Genomic DNA, 19,595 nt, shown 5'->3' with positions numbered 1-19,595 from the left:
ATTCTATCAAAAAAAAAATAGATGGCTCTAATCAGAACTTTAATTATTTGTATTGTCTATTAAAATTTTTATTTTAACCACTTTTAACCCACTTTTAACTAATTGTTGCTGTCTGCATACTGTGACAAACTATCTATTTGTGCTCAGAAAATGGCAAGTATAAAACCAGCAAAATATCAGTGATTAAATATATTATAATATTTATTTTTTCGTTAGTGTTGTGAATTAAACCATTATAAAAAAATAAATATAAAAAATCAGTCTTCTTGTATCTCATATCATGAGTGAGTTCTGAATGAGTCCGAAGATGCATTAATAATACTCAGGGAGACTTGTCAATTCACATTTACTCATCATTTGTTTTCATTATCCACAAAAATTTCTTGTAAATTTCAAACTATCAAACCTGTGATTGTCTGCACAAACTGCACATTCAAATCATGAGGCTGAGGGATAAGTGATACTTACTGTAATACATTACGTTTGAGCTCATAATGATGTGAAATTATAAAGGAAAAAAATGTATTTCTCTGTTAAGTTACTCTTATGCTCACTTAATTTTTTGATAGTATTTTTATACTTCTGTACACATGAGCCTAAATATGCAGAAATAATATAATTAAAAAACTTTTTGGCTCACTTTTTCTCATGCAAGGAAATCGAGTTGTTACTTGTTTTTTTTTTCTTATGTAAGGAAAAAGTCCCATAAACTTCAAAACAAGTTGAACCTTATCCCATGAAATTCAATGCATGCTATCGCATTCTTTTGTCAAAATCTACTATAATCTCTTGTGTGTTAAACAGATCTTACATCAAAACATGCAAATGAAAAAAAATTGTTATTTATCATACATACTTATTCATCTGAAAGCATGCTACATATTCTGTTGGTCCTCCAAATCGAAATTTTCCACCAGTTGGTGAAGGGGGAAACATCAAATCTCCGACATAGTCTCCTAATGAAACAGAAAATGTACATATTCATCATTTAAGATGCAAGAATGAGCAAGTGTGCATGCACAAAGTGCTTCTATAAATAAGGTTAATGATTTCTGTTAAGCAGTTGTGAGGACAATGCAATATTTGACTTTTCTTTGAAAACAACTGGGTTTTAAATCAAATCCTGTCTCCAGAAATCTTTTAAAAAGGGATGTTTCACACAAAAGTATATTAGCACTGGCAACCTGGATGACTGAGTGGTTAGCATACTCACTCTCTAACAGGTTGTGAATTTGAAGGATTTGAATCCTGCTTTAGACATCGATGTTGGTGAATTTCTCAAGGCAGGAGATGGAATTCATTAACCTATGGGAGATTGGCGTCTGACTTATTCAACACTTTTTTTTAAAAATATATATCTGAAATACACGTGAAAGGCCACGAGACCTATAGTACACTAATGCTATGTGTGGGCAAGAGGAATAGAAGAAACGAGGAATATGTTCACATTTTGCTTAAACAGCTGAGGATTATAACCTTTGAGAAAGACAGAGTGGGAAAGACTGTTCCAAAGGGCAGAAATAGATGGAATGAAGGAGGAGGCTGTAAAGTTGGTTGGATCAGTTTCAAGATGGACTGTAAAAGAGTGTTGGTTAGCAGTGGCTCTTGTTTTAATGATTTTTGAGGACAGTGGAGGAATAATAGTGGCCAATTCATCAGAGCACTGCCTATAAAAGTATATGTATGAGAGGCACAAGGCAGAAACTGAGCATCTATAAGAGAGAGAGAGAGAGAGAGATTAACGTAGATATGTGAGAGAAGGATCATCAACTAGTCAGACTGCCCTCTTCTAGATAAAATCAAGCAATCTAAGAGAGGATTTCGTTGCACTATCCCAAATATGGGAGCAACATTCCATGGCTGGGTGGATTTGAGCTTGGTATAGAGTTAACAGCAGGAAGCGAGTTTGCAGCATTTGGCCCTTTCAAAGTCTGACCTGAACTTGGTGATAATTCTTTTACAACTGTTACATGCTACAGTGTAGGCAGAGTGGGCAGCTGGGATTTTGGTCTTGAGCCATTCCTGATAAGCAGAGGATTTTTCTTTTACAGCATTAGCACACTTTTTTTTTTTGAGAACCAAGGCTTAGATGGTGGCTGAGAATTTGGAATGAAATAAGGGATTGAAAGCTTTCATTCCTATAAGATTGATTTCTGTTGTTCGGTCTGAGCAGGTGTTTGAATCAGAAGAACTGAAGCAGTAGTTGAACCATGGGAAGGAAGAATAGAAGTCAGTAACGTCCTACCAGTTCGTACCCTTGTAGTGCCAAGGGATACAAGACTGTGAACTGGTGGGTGAAGGTTGCTCTGTGACAAAAGAGAAGTTAACTGAGAAAACTGAAAATCATGGTATACCTGGAAGGGGAGCTTGTTAGTTAGGAAGAGGTCAAGTGTGTTGGCAAATTGGAGGATTTTTCAGGTATTCTGGTAGGAAGATTGATATGAAATAGGTCACTACTGATGGCAAACAGCTCAGCATTCCTGCTTGCTTGATCATTGAAACTGGAGAAGGGGAGCAAATGTGAGTTGTAAATATTGATGTTCCCAGGAAAGATGACCTCACTATTGAAGTTTTTCGAGTGTAGAAAGTCAAGCTTTAGAGTGAAATAGTTGAAGAGGTCAGAGTGGTTGATGGAGTCTGGAGAGCAATAGAGAGAGCACATGAAAAGGACAGGTTATTTTAGTAGAGAAATTTTCAGCCGAAGGAGTGGGGATTCAAGGATTTGTAGTCTGTGGCATGGTATGTAGGTTCTGATGAATGCACGTCTGCTCCCCCTTACACAAATCTTTCCACCTGTGTGTGTGGGGGGGGAGCAGACGTGCATTCATCAGAACCTACATACCATGCCACAGACTACAAATCCTTGAATCCCCACTGTTTGGTCTCCTTCGGCTGAAAATTTCTCTACTAAAACAACCTGTCCTTTTCATGTGCTCTCTCTATTGCTCTCCAGACTCCATCAACCACTAACAGCAATATAAAGTGTGTGTGCAACTGCTTACAACACCATCTAAACCAGAAGTACTATTCCTATCAGAACTCCAAATTGCTGTTTTTGGGCCATGGATGTTGATGAAATGGATGTGGAAACTTTTTTTTTTCTTTTCAAGATTAATATTAGTGGGTTGTTTGGTTGGATTTCTGTTGTTTTTTTATGATTCTTTTGGTTGGATTTTTGGTTTTTTTATGGTTGGATTTTTTTTAAACTATTTTTTGTGGGAGAATTTTTGAGATCTGCAGTTAAATCTCATTTCTTTGAGTTGTGATCCATTGTATTTGTTGAGAAAGAGATAAAGAGGAAGTGGGGCATACATGAGAGGTGACAGACTTGCAAACATATTGCCCACACAGAGAGAACTTGTTCTCCTGTCCATACATGGCCTCAACAGTTTCCCGCTCCCTCTGCAGCCACAGAGGGAACTGCCAAGGCCACAATTTGGTCTCCCTCCAGTCATGAACTGTCAAAATATGTGCCTGAAGTGATTGAAAAAACTTCCATGTTTGGTCTTTAAATCAGGTTTCCAGATTTCTTAAAATATCAATAAAAATAATAACATATAAAAAAAACAAACTAATAATCTAATAAAAATAATAATAAAAAAATCTTTTAGCCTAATCATAGTATTATGTACTATAGGTTTACAGCCTTCAGTGGGTGGGGGAAAAAAAAGAAGGGAAATTGCAGTTTCTCTGTCCAAAAACTTGGATTTCTTACTCTTCAAAAAAGACTGTCACTTTGAGGTCTAAGGACATAAAGTCAGTATATTACACCTGTGATTGTGTTCTTTGGTTTCTGTCCCAACCTATCTTCTCATATGCAGCAGATGTCATATCCTTAAAGGATATGACACCAACCCATTCATGAGTATCAAAGTCAAGAAATCAAGAAGTAAATAAGTAAGTTGTTGGCACTGGTAGCCTGAGCATATCCCAAGATTATTGGAATCAGTGAAACATGAGTGACAGCAGATGATGTCTTAACAGGTATAGAAGTAGAAGGTAATTTTAGTATATGTCAATATACTAAAATACTATACTATATAAAAAATATGCTATATACTTTTTAGTATACAGTATATCCTATACTATATACCATATACTAATGAATACTTTATATATGGTATATCCTATACCATATACTAATGAAACAAAGGTGTCTGACAAGGAGACTATCACCCAAAATCTTTAGAGCAGTCCTTCAAGAAATATTTAATAATATAAACTGGACAAACCTTGGCATAAAAATTAATAATAGAATTTAACACACCTAAGATATGCAGATAATATAATTTTTGCAAGCACTGCTTCTTCTCGGAAGTTTATTTTTCACTTGGTTAGACTATAATAAATTTAGTTTAATCCTTTATCCAAGTGTGAGCAAACAAAGTTTGCACCTGAAAGTATCTTCAGGACTCAGGTAAGGTAGTACAACACCGGGCAACTCGTTGCAAAGGTGGAGCAAGCTAACATCACTCCTATCTCAGTATCTCCCATAATGCAAAACACATCTTGCTCGCACTTGGATAAATCTTTCTCTAAATCCAGAGTAATTTAATAAAAAGGCAGCACTGTTTGGCAACTCCTATAGGTAGAGATGACCTTGCTAATGCTTCTGCCTGGTATCTCCACTTGGGCCTGGCTCCCACTGAAGAGACCTCAATAAAGGTCAAAACTAGTCTGGTATTTCTAGCTTGGCTCCCACTGATGAGACCTCAATAAAGGTCGAAACCGGTGCAGGGCTATTATGAGTTCGCTCTCTTAAGATTTTTGCTTTAAGAGAGCAATTTGAGTATCCGGGGAAAGAATTTTCCCGGCACAGCCCGGTGAGGAGCTTTGTCGGTGAATGCTTTTCTTCGGAATATGAGCAGTTCTGCTCGGTGGTGGTGGTGGGGATAAGGCCATCACTGAGTGGAGCCAACGCTGAGATTGATGGTCTTTCACCCACAACTGAGTGGCCTAGGGATCGTCTGAATTTTTAGAGATGGCTTTACTTATTCATAAGGTCGAAACTAGTCTGGGTAGTGGCCCTTCCCTTAATGCATAACATTATACATATCTGCAAGGAGATGTTTTTTGCATTATGGGAAATACTGAAATAGGAGAGATGTTAGCTTGCTCCACCTTTGCAACGAGTTGCCCAGTGTTGTACTACCTTACCCCAGTCCTGAAGATACTTTCAGGCACAAACTTTGTTTACTTCTTCTTCTCTTCCGTCTAAGACAGGTTGAGTCTTCTCTGTTCCTTGCTGTTCAAAGAAGTTCCTTATATATGTTCTGCATCCCGAGATGTTCTTTATTAATTTCAGCCAGGTAATTCTGGGTCTTCTTTTTTCAGTTGGAAAAGTATTGATTAGGACGTTAGGAAGTCTATCTGCATCCATGCATACAGTGTGGCCAAACCATCTCAGTTGTTGTTTTCTAATTTTTTCTATTATTGTCTTTTTATACAATAATTTTTGTCTGACTGTGCTATTTGTTTTCTTTTCTATCCATTTTTCTTAAGCATTTCATTTCAAATGCCAGAAGTTTTTTCTCCTCTCTTTTCTTAACTGTCCATGCTTCTGCCCCATAGATGACTGTTGGTATAATTATTGATTCATATAATTTGATTTTGGCTTGCTTAGATATCTTGTTTGTTTTCCAGATTTTCTGTAATTTTCCCATGGTGGTCCATCCTATCGCTATTCTGTGTTTGATTGTTTTGAGTTCATCTATTGTTTCTGTTAGTTTTGATCCAATTTATATGAAGTTGTCTACTTCATCTATTTGTTCTCCGTTTAGGGTGGCTGAGATGATAGTTCTGTTCCTCCCTATTTTCATCACTTTTGTCTTTTGTATATTTATTGTCATGTCATATGTTTTACAGGTTTCGTTTAGCTTGTTTATCAACCTTTGTAGTTCATTTGAGGGTAGAACATAAATAATTTGATATTATTTATGTTTAAACCATTGACATTGATTCCAGGCTCATTGTCTATTGCCTTCTTTACAACTTCGTCTAGATATATATTGAATAGGAATGGGGATAATGGGCATCCTTGCATTACTCCTTTTTGGATCTCTATGGGTTCTGTTATGAATGTGTCCTTTTTAATTATTGCATTTGTCTTAGAATAATATTTTATCAGAAACTGTATTATATATTGGTCTATTGCTTTTTCTAGTAGAACTTTAAGAAGGATTTCTCTGTTGATGTTATCAAAAGCTTGTTTAAAGTCCACAAAACAACAATATAGTTCTTTATGGTCTTCCCAGCTGAGTTCTGCTAGTTGGTGCAATGTGAAAATCTGGTCTATTGTTGAATAGTTTCCTCGGAAACTAGCTTGTTCTATGCCTATCAGTTCTTCATAGGTGTTTTTTAATCTATTTTGTATAATTCTTACAAATATTTTATAGGTGTGGGAGAATAAATTGATTGGTCTGTAATTTCTGCGGTCTCTTTTGTCTCCTTTCTTGTACATTGGGATGATCTTTCCAGTTCTCCAGTCATCTGGGATCACTCCTGTTTGTAGTATTTTATTAAATAGGGTTGTTAAATATTCTATTGATGTGCTGCCTCCATATGACCACAATTCAGTAGGAATAGTATCAATGCCTGGTGCTTTATTGTTTTCCATCTGTTTTATTGCGTATCTAACTTCTTGTAAAATTTTTGGGTGGTCATTATTTTCTTCTATTGTTGGCATTGTAGTTTTGTTTCCTTGGTGGAAGATAGTCTTAAAATGGTTTGACCAGATTTTTTTTATATATTCAGTATTCCAGGTCTCAGTCATCTTGTTGTTTATCATTGTTACTGCTTTTGCTGAGAATTCCTTTGTAATTTCTCTTACAGTATCATGGAAGACTTTTAGGTTGTTTTGTTGGTATGCTTCTTGGCATTTCTTAGCTTTTTCTTCTAACCATTTTTCTTTGGCTTTTTTGCATAGGTTATGAACTTTATTTTTTTAGTGCGCTGTATTTTTCTCTATTCTCTTCATTGTTTTGTTGGTTTACAAGTATCTTGGCCTCTCTTTTCTCTTCTATGGTAGCTATGATTTCTTGGGTTATCCACTGTTTGTTTATTTTGGGTTTGGAACCTAGAATGTCTTTTGCAATTGATAACACTGTTTCTTTTCCTTCTTCCCAGTATTTTCTGCTTTTCTGGAAGATGGAGGGTTTTAATTTCAAACACATCTGTTCTAAAAATTGACTTCTGCTTGAGCTATCTTTTAGTTTTAATAGTTCCTGAGAATTCCTTCGTAATTTCTCTTATAGTGTCATGGAAGACTTTTAGGTTGTTTTGTTGGTATGCTTCTTGGCATTTCTTAGCTTTTTCTTCTAACCATTTTTCTTTGGCTTTTTTGTTAGTCATTTTTATCAGAAAAGAAGATATTTTCTTCTTTTCTGATATTGTTTTTCCTGTTGAATTTTATCTTTACTTTGGCAGTTCATATTCCAACTTTATTTTTAGTGCTCGGTATTTTTCTGTATTCTCTTCATTGTTTTGTTGGTTTACAAGTATCTTCTCCTCTCTTTTCTCTTCTATTGTAGCTACGATTTCTTGGGTTATCGACTGTTTGTTTATTTTGGGTTTGATACCTGCAGTGTCTTTTGCAATCAATAACACTGTTTCTTTTCCTTCTTCCCAGTATTTTCCGTGTTCTGGGAGATGGAGGGTTTTAATTTCAAGCACATCTGTTCTAAAAATTGACTTCTACTTGAGCTATCTTTTAATTTTGATAGGCTGATATTTTCTTCTTTTCTGATATTGTTTTTTCCTGTTCAATTTTATCTTCACTTTGGCAGTTAATATTCCGTGGTCAGTGTCGAAATCAAAGCTTCTTAATGTTCGTACATTATTTACTGATCTTTTCCATTGTCTGTTTAAAATTATACAAAATGATATAGTCTACAGAAGACCTTAATATAATAATAGAAGACCAATATCATGAAACTAGAAAAGTCGGTCTAAAAATAAACAGAGAAAAAACTAAAATCATGTTTAATCATTTTGTAACACCAAAAAACATAATAATAGAAAATATTTCTTGGAAAGAGTCTCACTGATCTAAACTGTGGACTCCAAAAGAAATAAATAGGAGAGTTCAACTTGCCTGGGTTCATTCAGAAAACTGAAAAGCATTTTTCAAAACAATGATGTCCCACTTTGTTTAAAAAGGGAGACATTTAACCAGTGCATACTTCCAGTCATCACATATGGTTGTGAAACTTGGTCGCTAACAAAAGCACTGGCTAAACTAACAACAACTCAAAGTAAAATGGAGAGGTTGATGCTAAGCATCACAAAAGATAAGAAGCAAAACGCCTGGATAAGAAGCCAGACTCACATCACTGACATCATTCTTCACCATAAGCAACTAAAATGGAAATGGGTCAGACATCTATCCAGAAGAGAAGATGAGCAATGGACTACCATACTAACAAACTGGATTCCAAAAGAAGGAAACGAGGCCGATGACATCCTAAAAGGTGGAGTGATGAACTGTCAAATTTTGTTGGGAAAAATTGGTCAACCATTGCCAAGAACAGAGAAAGGTGGAAAGCACTGGAGGGGGCCTTCATCCAGCAGTGGACAGAAAAAGTTTGAAAAGAAGAAGAAGAATGAAACTTATGATGATGAGTTCAATCCTCTCAGACTGAACAATTTGGAATGAAATAGCACTAATAGTTTTGAAAGTATATGGTGAGAGGTTGAGGTAGACAGGACAAGATATTTAGTGGGATGTTGCTATAGGCCAGGGAACACTGAGTGATGAGCAGGAAATGTTTAGGTAGATCAGTCTTGTGAGTGCAAAGTGAGTGATCATTATGGGAAATTTTAACTGTAGCAGTATAAATTGGGCAGAGGAAGCAACATACAGTCATAAAGGAATGGAATTTTGGGAATTCTTGAGGGTTGGTTGGTTTATGAGGAATTCTTGAGGGACAAATATCTTAAGCAACATGTAGTAGAAGGGAACAAGATGATCAAGAGTTTTGGATTTGGTCTTTGTATCAGAGGATTTAATTGTTACTGAGATCAGTTTCCCCCCCAATGGCAAAAGTGACCATGCAAATACAAATTTAATAACGGAAAAACTCATGTAAAAAGTTTATTTAATAGTATAATTTTTGCCTGTGTGTCACAGGTATCTTCAATACAAATTACACAATAACTGTCAATTCCAAAAAGCGCAACCTAAGTAGCTAGTGTAAGATAACTAAAAAAATCAAAAAATTTCCTAAAAAAAAAAAAATTATATATACAGTAATACCCCGACTTACTCGAATCCAGAGTTATGCGGTTTCTTATATGTACGTATTCCCATCACGCCTCACCACTAGTCATATCTTTCTGCGCAGCTGCATTCACCAGTGTCGCACATGCTATGAACAAGCACTGACGTGTTTCACGCAGCCTCCATTCATACATTTTTATAGCCTACAAAATCACATAAAAAATAATAATGTCGTCCAAAAGAAGCAAGTCCGATTCTTCTACAGCTAGCAAGAAAAGAAAAACATTGACTTTGGAAACAAAATTCAACATTATTAAGGATTTTGAAGCAATGAAAATTGGTGAGCTATCAAAGAAGTTCGATCTACAAGAATCCACAATAAGAACAATCATGAAAGATAAAGAAAGAATTCTCACTGCTGTGAAAAATGCCCAATCATTGAATTCAAGCATAATTCGTAAACGTCATGGGATTATTGGCGAGATGGAAACGATGCTTAAATTATGGTGTGATAATCAAGTGAGAGTAAAAAATTGCCCAGTTGATCAAATGATGATATGTAGCTAAGCCAAGCTGATTTTTGAGAGGCTGAAAGTAGAAGCTGGAGAAGCGGCCAAAGAAGAAAATTTCGTGGCGAGTAATGGTTGGTTCAACCAATTTAAAAATCACCGTAACTGGCACAGCATCGCGGAGAGTGGAGAGGCGGCAAGCGCTGATAAAGAGGCTTCGTCTGCTTTTCCTGAGACACTTAAGACTATCATCGAGGAAGGTAGCTATAGCAGTCAAACCACATTTAATGTAGACAAGACCGGCTTGTTCTGGAAAAAGATGCCTAAGAGAACTTTCATCGCACGTGAAGAAAAAACGTTTCCTGGCTTTAAGGCTTCCAAAGACCGATTGACAGTAATGCTTGGTGGAAATGCAGCTGGTGATTGCAAGTTAAAACCTCTCTTAATTTATCGCTCCGAAAATCTAAGAGCTCTGAAAAAAAAATCTAAAGCTGGCTTGCCAGTGATTTGGAAGTCAAATTCTAAAGCTTGGGTGACAGCTTCTATTTTTGAAGACTGGTTTAGTCACCACTTCATACCTGAAGTTGAACATTATTGCGAGTTTAAAAAAATTCTGTTTAAAGTTATGCTCATTATTGATAATGCACCTGGTCACCCTCCTGCAACTTTAATCGATTTTGACCCACGTGTAAAAGTTGTTTTCTTGCCTCCAAATACAACCAGCTTACTTCAACCGATGGACCAAGGAGTTATCAAAACATTCAAAGCATACTACACATGCCGTTCGTTTGCAAGTCTGAATGAAGCTATGAGGCAAAATGAGCAACTGCCTGTTAAATAGTTTTGGAAACAGTTTAATGTTTTAGATGCTGTAAGGATTATCGAAAATTCTTGGGGTGAAATTTGCCAATAAACCTTGAATGGTGTCTGGAAAAAACTTTGTCCATCCTTTTTAAAATGCGAAATGGAAATGTTGCCAGAAACTGATCAAGTTGCTGAGGCAATAGAAGAAGTTGTCAACCTTGGCAGGCAATTAGATTTAGAAGTCGACAGTGAAGATTTCAGCGAGCTGTTAGACTCGCATAACAAGGACCTTACAGTCGACGAGCTCATAGAGATGCGTAAGCAAAGCACTACTACTGAAGACACCAAAACCTCAGATCCAGTTTTACCAGAAAAGCACATGACAATTAAAAAATTAACAGACGGTCTCAGCTTAATTAAGAAAGGTTTACAGATTTTGGAGGACACAGATTCTAATGAGGAACGAATTGTAGCCACAAGGCAAGGAATAAAAAAATCACTGGCTGGCTATGAAGTAATTTTGCATGACAAAAAAAAAGGCATTATGCCATCAGACGAATCCGTAAGATTTTATGAAACCATCGACATCGAAATAACTTCCTTTTTTTTTATGTACGAAAAACTACAATTATGATTACTGTATGTTTCTTAAAAAATATAGGTGTTTTTGTAAACCTTTGGTCCCAATTGTATGTTTGTATATATAAATTACATGCAAAATTATACCCTGAGTTACGCGAATTCAACTTACGCGCTTTTCGTTGGTCCCACCTACTGCGTAACTTCGGGGTATCGCTGTACAATAAAAAGTTAGGAAAGATTAGCTGATTTATAAAGTACTATCTCCCATAAAGGGGATAGATGTAAACCATCAGATCTGTTTAAGTTAGGACAGTGAAGTAAAGTTTCACACGTTTCTTTATAAAGCTGTTCAATGAGAAACCGACTTTTGTGAAGGACTCTTGTCTTTTTCCAATGAACTCTATGTCTAGTGGTGATGGCATGTCCTGCAAGTCCAGACTGTTCAGGTTCAAGGTATTCAATATAAGATTGGTGGTCTTCTAGCTGAATAGAGGCAGATCTCCTGGTTTGTCCGAAATAAGATAATCCACAAGAGCAAGGAATCTGGTAGACACCTGGATAATTAAGATGTGGGAGCTTGTCCTTAGAAGTGACAAAGGTGGAGATTTTTTTTGAACAGTCGAAAGGCAACAAAAATATTCAGTGGTTTTAAAACTTTTGCTATACGTTCACTAATGCCTTGTACATAAGAGATAGGAATGCACGTTATTTCTTCTGCATTTGAAGAGGAAGACATATTAAAACTACTCAAAGCTCTTTTGAAGAAGGAATTCTTATATCCCATTAGATAGAAAGGAAGAAGTAATATATTGCAGTTGTTTCTGTAATAGATCTTCTGAAGAACAAAAGGAGTGGGCCCGATGAACCAGTGTTTTAATAGTTCCTGCCTTTTGACTGGGATGGTGATGAGATTTAGCATGGATATAATGGCCTGTATGCATCTTCTTTCTATAGACTGAGAAATGTAGGTTACCATCTGGTTGGCAAAGAATTAAAAGATCTAAAAAGGCTAACTGCTTATTTGATTCTACTCCTAGGGTAAACTGGATCCTTGGATGAAGTGCATTTAACTTAGTGAGAAACTGTTGAAGTTCATCAGAAGAGCCATTCCATATAGCAAAAATATCATCGACATATTTTTAGGTCCCCAAAAGCTCATCGGATCTACTTAAAAGCTAGTAAGTCTCTTTTAAATTATCAGCTACACAAAGCTAAAAAATGTCGATGATATTTGAGATCCGACGATTAACTAACCCTCGACACCGCAAGGTAAAAGAGGGTAAAAGGAAGATGATGATGATGACATAATTTTTTTAGGAAACTTTTTGACCTTTTTTAGCTATCATACATTAGCTACTTATGTGGTGCTTTTTGGAATTGACAGTTATTGTTTAATTTGTACTGAAGATGCCTGTGACCCACAGGCAAAAATTATACTATTAAATAATCTTTTTAAGCGAGTTTTTCCGTTATTAATTTTGTATTTATATGTCTATTCACGGTTATTCCTTTATTAAAACTTAGTGACCATGCAGTCTTGACTTGGAGGCTAAATAGACATGCAGAAGTATCAAGGAGAAAAGAATTTATATTGAATTATAAGGCAGGTGACTATAATCATTTTAGGAATGAACTTGGGACAGAATTGCAAGGAAGAAATATCAGCAACGCATAGGACTAGTGAAGAAATATTTATCAGCAGCAATGCAGATTGTATTCTGCAAGTGAAAAGATAACATGATCTAGTGTAAAGTGGTTAACTAATGAAACAAATGAGAACTGCAGATGAAAAAAAAGATATAATATTCAGGCCAGGAAAGTGAAGACTAGCATAGTAAGGAAAACCAAAATATACATATACAAGTAGTCAAAAGTTTGAACATCTATCTCTAATCCAGAGTATTTTAGTAATAAGGTGTGACACCTTTTGACTACTTGTATATGGAAATGACTTCTGCATTACTTCAACCATGGTATCACACCTCCAGGTTTGGCTACCACTGATGAGACCTCAATAAAAGTCAAAACCAGTCTGAGTAGTGGCTATTCCCGTAATGCATAGCATTATACATGTCCGTAAGGATATGTGCCTTTGCATTATGCAATACTAAGGCAAGTGATGTGAAATCATTAGCCTCTATATACAAGTAGCCTAGTCGTGAAGTTAATTCACATGCAAACTTTGTTTGCTTACACTTGGATAAAGGATTAAACCAAGAATATAATTTCTTGGCATCTTTAATTCACAGGAAAGAGAAAGGTCACAAATGTGGTCCCACGGGCATCAGCACTGGAACTTTTACTTTTTTAATCTTTGTCAGTGATATTAGGGAGGATGAAATCAAGCATGTGTCTGGCCACCCTGTGATAAATGAGCATGTGTACAATAATGTTGAATGGAATTTCAGTCCAATTTAAAAGGGTTGGTAATGACATTACACAAGGGTAACTATGGTTACAAAGGGATGTTGAAATGCATGTACATGAATGCAAGAAGTATCAGGAATAAAAATGAGGAGTTTTTGGCATTGGTCAGCTCGACTTGGCCAAAAATTATAAACATCAGTGAGACCTGATTACCTGATTGACTGAAAATGACATAGTTACAGAGATAGAATATAAAGGATATTTTTCAGGGAGGAAAATTGCTGGTGATAGCTGAAGAATTACAACCGACAAAATTAGAAGTTAAAGAAGATTAGATCTGAGGAAGATGGTTCAATTTGAGGCTGTCTGGTGAGAGAGAGAGAGTGAGAGACAAATAGGACAAAAAACATTGTTGGGTGCTGCTATAGACCAGGGGATCCACAGGAAGATGTAGATGCCACGTAATGGCAGATTTGCACAAGTGTAGGCTGAATCAATTATAATGGGAGAGTTTAACTATGGGGGACATTGATTGGAAGAAGAAAAGGGAGCACATCAAGATGGAAGTGGGATTTATACAGTTGCTAAGGGATAATTGCATGAAACAACATGTTATAGAAGGGACAATGAGGGTGTGGGATCTGCTCATAGTGTCAGAAGATATATCTTTAAACAAGGTAGACACTCAGCTTCCAACTGGGGAGAGTGACCATGGAGTCTTGTTCTGTGAAGCAGGGACTGGATGCCATATCAACCCGAATACTACATGGATGTGTGAAAGAACTGGCATTGCCTCTGATGAAGTTGTTCAAATCTAAGTCTCAGCTCTTGCAGAGTTTCAAGAGAATGGAAAAAGGTTAAGATAGTACCATTGAATAAGGGTGGCTCCAAGACAAAAGTAGCAAATTACAGACTAATTATATATCAGGAGTGGTTGTTAAAGTACTGGAAAAGTTGGTGAAAGGTAAAATACAACAGTGGGCAGATAGGGGTGCGATATTCTATAGTGCAGTGCTTCCCAACCGATGTGCCACGGCACACCAGTGTGCTGCAAAAGGACTGGAAGTGTGCCACGAAAAATTTAACCCCCTAAGTCCTGATTATGGGGCGACAGTACCGGAGGGCTAGGCTGCCGAGTGGTTCCCTTTTCGCTTTATTGCTCTTTTCTAGCTACACACGTGTGAAGGCAACCTCCCAGAATGTCATAGGCACCATTCCTCCCTTCCTCACATTTTGCATCTACGACTCAGAAGATCATTACTCTGCTTCAGTTCCAAATGTCATTAATAGGCATTTTCCTAACACAGTTTTGCGTGTTCTAGTATTTTGGATGCCCTAGTTACAATGCCTATTTGATATCCTCGATTATAATGTAGTATTTTTAGTTTTATATGATTTTATGTGATTTATATCTTTCTATTCAATGGCTTGTTTATTTGCATATATTTTAATTCTATTAAATTTAATTTTATAAAATAAGTGTTCTAAAAATTTAATCACAGTTTCACTCAGTCAAATCTGACAATTTAGTTCATAGATGCGATATAAAAACTATGTCAAATATCAATCACTGAGGATGTATGGATTAGGTATTTTCATTCCATTTGTTTTGTTTATTTTGTGCTTATGACTGCATAAGAAGACTTATCTGAAACGAATGTCTAGCTGGAATGTTTATGTATTATAATGCAAAAATATTTGAAAGAAAGATCTTATTAATTGAATCCCTGTATGAAATAGAAGAAATTAATCATGTTAACAGAAAAATGTTCCTTCATAGTGTGTCGTGAAATTATTTATGCTTGTGAGGTGTGCCGTGACATGGAAAAGGTTGGGAAGCACTACTATAGTGGACAGCATGACTATGTAAAGGGATAGGTCCTGTCTTAGTAACTTATTAACATTTTATAATAAAGTAACAGCAGAATTGGATAAAGTTAATGGCTACACCATGGTACTGCTTGACTTTTGCCAAGGCATGTGACAGAATGTCACATGGAAAACGATTACAAAAGCTGCAGTAAATAGGAATGGACATGAGGCTAGCAGCATGGATGGGGGGGGGGGGGGGTGACAGACAGGTAGCTGGAAGGTTTGTGTAAAGGCTTCCATTTCAGATAAGTTTTTGGAATAATTAACTGTAAATAAGTATGTGATTATAAGTAAGAATTGCTATAAAAGTTGTGCACTTGCAGTGTTTCTAGTGTGCGTGTGTGGGCTTGTTGGTTTACAGACTCATTAAATTTAGAGCAGAATATAGTAACCAGTGAAAGAAAGATGGCATCAGCTTTGTCTTTGCAGGAATTTAATTTTGATTTCAGCCGTATCATGAAATGCGAGGTATGCTATTTGTATTTATTCAATTACTTAGATAAATTATGGATATTTAAGGCAGATGGAAGGAGAGTGTATGTGTGTGCGAAGTATCATCCGAATGAAAACTTGATGAGTGATAATGTATTGGTAACTGAAAGTGTTAGTAGTGAGAATGCCACAAGGAGAATGAGTGCTCATCTGACAGCAAAAAGAGACAATGTAAAAGAGCAGAAAAAAAATGGTAAAAAAAGTTTTGAAAAAGTAAACAAATGATGTGATGAAATTAGCAATCGACGGTAAGAATGATGAGAGCAATATGAATGTAGCTGAAGTTGAAAAACAGATTGTAATTAAAGATAAGGTGGCAAGCGACATTGATGGCAAACAAGCATGTATATGGCTGGGGATAAAACTGAGAGAGTGAATGAGAGCAAAAATGTGACATAAGATTTGCAAGCTGAGTTGGTTAAGATGAGGCAAGAGAAGAAACAGATGTGGAGTGAAATTAAGAGAATTCGAGATATGTGTGGCAAAGAGAAAATGTGAAAATAAATGATAATCAATATGAAAGCGGTAATGAAAGATCCACGGTTGGTACTGTGTGTGGTAAACAAGAAAATGCACCGGTTTGTTTTCCTGGAGACAAAACAAATAGAGTGATTGAGGCACTGAATATGAGGAGTAAGCGAGCAATAGCGTTGACAGTGGTAATAGGGACAAATGACTTGACTGATAACAAGGAACATGTCAGATTGGATATCAGGAGGTGTTGAGAAGGATATAAGATAATAGTGCGATAGGAAAGGTAGTATGTGTTGCCCAGGTATGACAGTGATGAAATGAGGCAGAGAACAAAGACTGGGAATGATATGTTAGCAGAAATGTGTGAGGAAAAAGGTCTGCAGTTTGTTAATTTGTGGAATGAGTTTGAAGGATGACTGAACTGTATAAGAGTAATGGACTGCATTTGATTAGTTTTGGGATGATTCATCTGGAGAGTGCTGCTGGAAGGTAGAGAAATGAGTGAAGAGAATGAATCTGATCAAGTAAGAAAGGAGAAACTGAAGTGGTGGTTATGAATTAAGTGGATAGCATGAGTATAGAGAATGAGAACAAGTCTGCAAGACAAACAAACAGGATAACAGGGAATTTCAGGGTGGGCAGGGGAACACATCGTGAGTAAGGTTGATGCTCTCAGATGATGTGAATACATGTGTAGACAAAAAAAGGAAGGGATCAAGGGAAAACAGTTGGATTTGAAGAAAGCTCCAAGACGAATAAGGAGAAAAAAAACGGCTCAAGTTAAGTATGGAGAAGTCACATCTAATAAGTGGTATCAGTGAAACTTGCTATAGATCCAGGAATGAGCTGTTGTGTTTGTATACAAATGCTAGAAGTGTAAGAAACAAGGCAAATGAAATGGCTGCATTAATTGAGTCTGTTCAAGAATGGTTGGAACAAGTGAAACATAGTTAGATGAGGAATAGAAATGGAAGGGTAAGATGTGTTTCGTAAAGTAGAAAGGGTAAAAAATGGAGTGGGAGTGCTATTGATGATAGAAAGTTATGTCCATACAAGGTAGAGATGCAAGACGAAAATACTGCATTTTGAGGAAGTACAGTGTAAGATACAGGTGAATAGAATGAAACACTTAGTAGGATGTTGTTATAGACCTGGGAAAGAAGATGGTAGTCACCATGAAATGTATAACCAAATTAGTCAAGCAAATAAGCAAAAGGTGATCGTTATGGGTGATTTAATAAAGACAATATAGACTGGAATGATGAGATATCAACTAGAAGTAAAGAAAATAAATTTCTCGAATTCCTGAGGGACAACTACCTCAGGCAGTATATAACAGAATGCACATGAGGATCGAGAGTCATGGATTTGATCATCTCATCGGAGGATGTTACTATAAATGAGGTGTCAAATCACCGTCCAGTCGGTAAGTGTGACCAGCAAGTGATCAGCTCATGTGGTTGCCAGCAGTGTGAGGATCTCTGCACAGAAAGGATATATGTAGAACTACAAGGGTAGTGTGATTATGAGAAGCTCAGAAGCCAGCTTGCAAGTGTAGAGAGGAATTAGGAATTGGCTGGAAAGGAGATCAATGCTGCTTGGTTGATATTCAAGAACTGTCTAGTAGAAGCAGCATCTAAATGTATTCCAAGAATCAGAAGATTAAATAAGGAAGGTGTGAAATGGACAAATGAAAAGATTAAGCATGTGATACAGAGAAAGAAGGCATTATGGAGGCAACATAAGAGGTGTGGTAATAATAAATTCCATGAGAATTACAAAGAACAGACAAGGACGGTAACTTAGTTGGTAAGAGTTGCAAAAGTGAAGTAGAGCAGCAGTTAGCTAATGAAGCCAAAAAGAATCCTAGAGTTCTTTCGATATGTAGCCTGTAAAAAAAAAAAAAAAAAAAAGATGATTATTGAAGGATGACACCGATTGGAGAAAATGGTATAAGAACAACTGCTGCACAGGATATAGTTGAGATATTTAATGAGCAGTATATGGGGAATTGAGCAAACCTGATGTTAATAAGGAATTGATAATATATCACCACATATTTTGAAGGAATGTGCCAGGGAGTTAGCATCTGTCTTGACATATTTGATTAATGAGTCTTGCACTGGGTGAAGAGGAAATAATAAGAAATAAGAGCAAATAAGTTCCAAAGGAGTGCAAGGAAGGCAACATTGTACCACTTCATAAGAGAGGTGACAGAACTCAAGCATCAAATTATAGGCCTATCTGGGTGTCAGTTGTTGTGGTTAAAGTATTGGAGAGGCTGGTGAAAACCAGGATCCAGAATTGGGTTCACAACAGTGATATTATCTTTGATGGACAGCACGGATTTGCTAAAGGGAGGTCATGTTTTAGTAATCTACTTACTTAGTGCAATAAGGCGACAGCTTCATTGGACAAAGAAGATGAATACACAGCAGTATACGTAGATTGTGCAAAGGTTTTTGGTAGATTACTGCATGAAAAGTTGATAGTCAAACTAGAGCAGATGGTGTTGGATATTAGACTAGTGCATTAGATCGGAAATTGCCTATCTGATAGGTATCAGCAAGTTGTGGATGAGGAAGAAATATCCCGGAAGAAGAAAGTCATTAGTGGTGTGCCTCAGGGATCTGGTTTGAGGGCTATTGTTGTTTAACCTGCATGTTAATCATATTGTGGAAGATTTGGATGAGGATATTCAGTTGTTTGCAGATGATGCAAAGTTGGGATGAACCATGAGTAAACCAGATTTCATGGTTTTACAAGACTTGAATAGATTGAGTGAATGGGCATAGGAGTGGGGATGCCAGTTCAATGTCACAAAATGTAAGGTTTTAAAATTTGGGAAACAAAGTTGCGATGTAAAATTCATGCCTGTTGGAGGTGGAGGAAATAGAGAGATTTTGGGATGATGGAAGATAAGGATCTAAAATTTAGAGAACACATTGCCAAAATTGAGAACAACACAAAAATTTCTGGGAATGATGCAGGGTAAAGGGTTAACTGACTTGAAGAAGCAGGGAGATTTTTGTTCCATTGTATAAGACCATGATTAGGCTCAGGGGCTAATGGTCTTGAAATTCGCGCTTGCTCTTGTTATCATTCAGGGAATGAGAGGTGTGATTGAAGTCTGATTAGTAGAATAATGAATTACTGACCATTTAAAACTATATACAGGCAACCCTCGTATAACGCGGATGTTAGGTTCCACAGAAATGCCGCGTTATATAAATCGTGTTATGGGAGCCTCAGACTCAGAGCTTGACGACGCTAGTCAA

At 36.6% G+C, this 19,595-nt stretch overlaps 1 protein-coding gene across 1 annotated transcript in view; it reads right to left on the bottom strand.

The window, feature by feature from the left end:
* Positions 1-19,595, bottom strand: part of LOC150099067 (EF-hand domain-containing family member B-like) — a 175,142-nt gene that overhangs the window by 89,626 nt on the left and 65,921 nt on the right. Inside the window, exon 3 of the mRNA XM_090405805.1 lies at positions 857-956. Coding sequence (XP_090261931.1) covers positions 857-956 — 100 coding nt within the window. The remainder of the gene's footprint in view (positions 1-856; positions 957-19,595) is intronic.

Source organism: Typopeltis vanoorti, chromosome 15 (genome assembly GCF_054136105.1).
Source record: "Typopeltis vanoorti isolate ZY-2024b chromosome 15, IOZ_Tvanoo_1.0, whole genome shotgun sequence".
Taxonomy (NCBI): Eukaryota; Metazoa; Arthropoda; class Arachnida; order Uropygi; family Thelyphonidae; genus Typopeltis; species Typopeltis vanoorti.
This window is presented reverse-complemented; position numbering and strand designations above follow the sequence as displayed.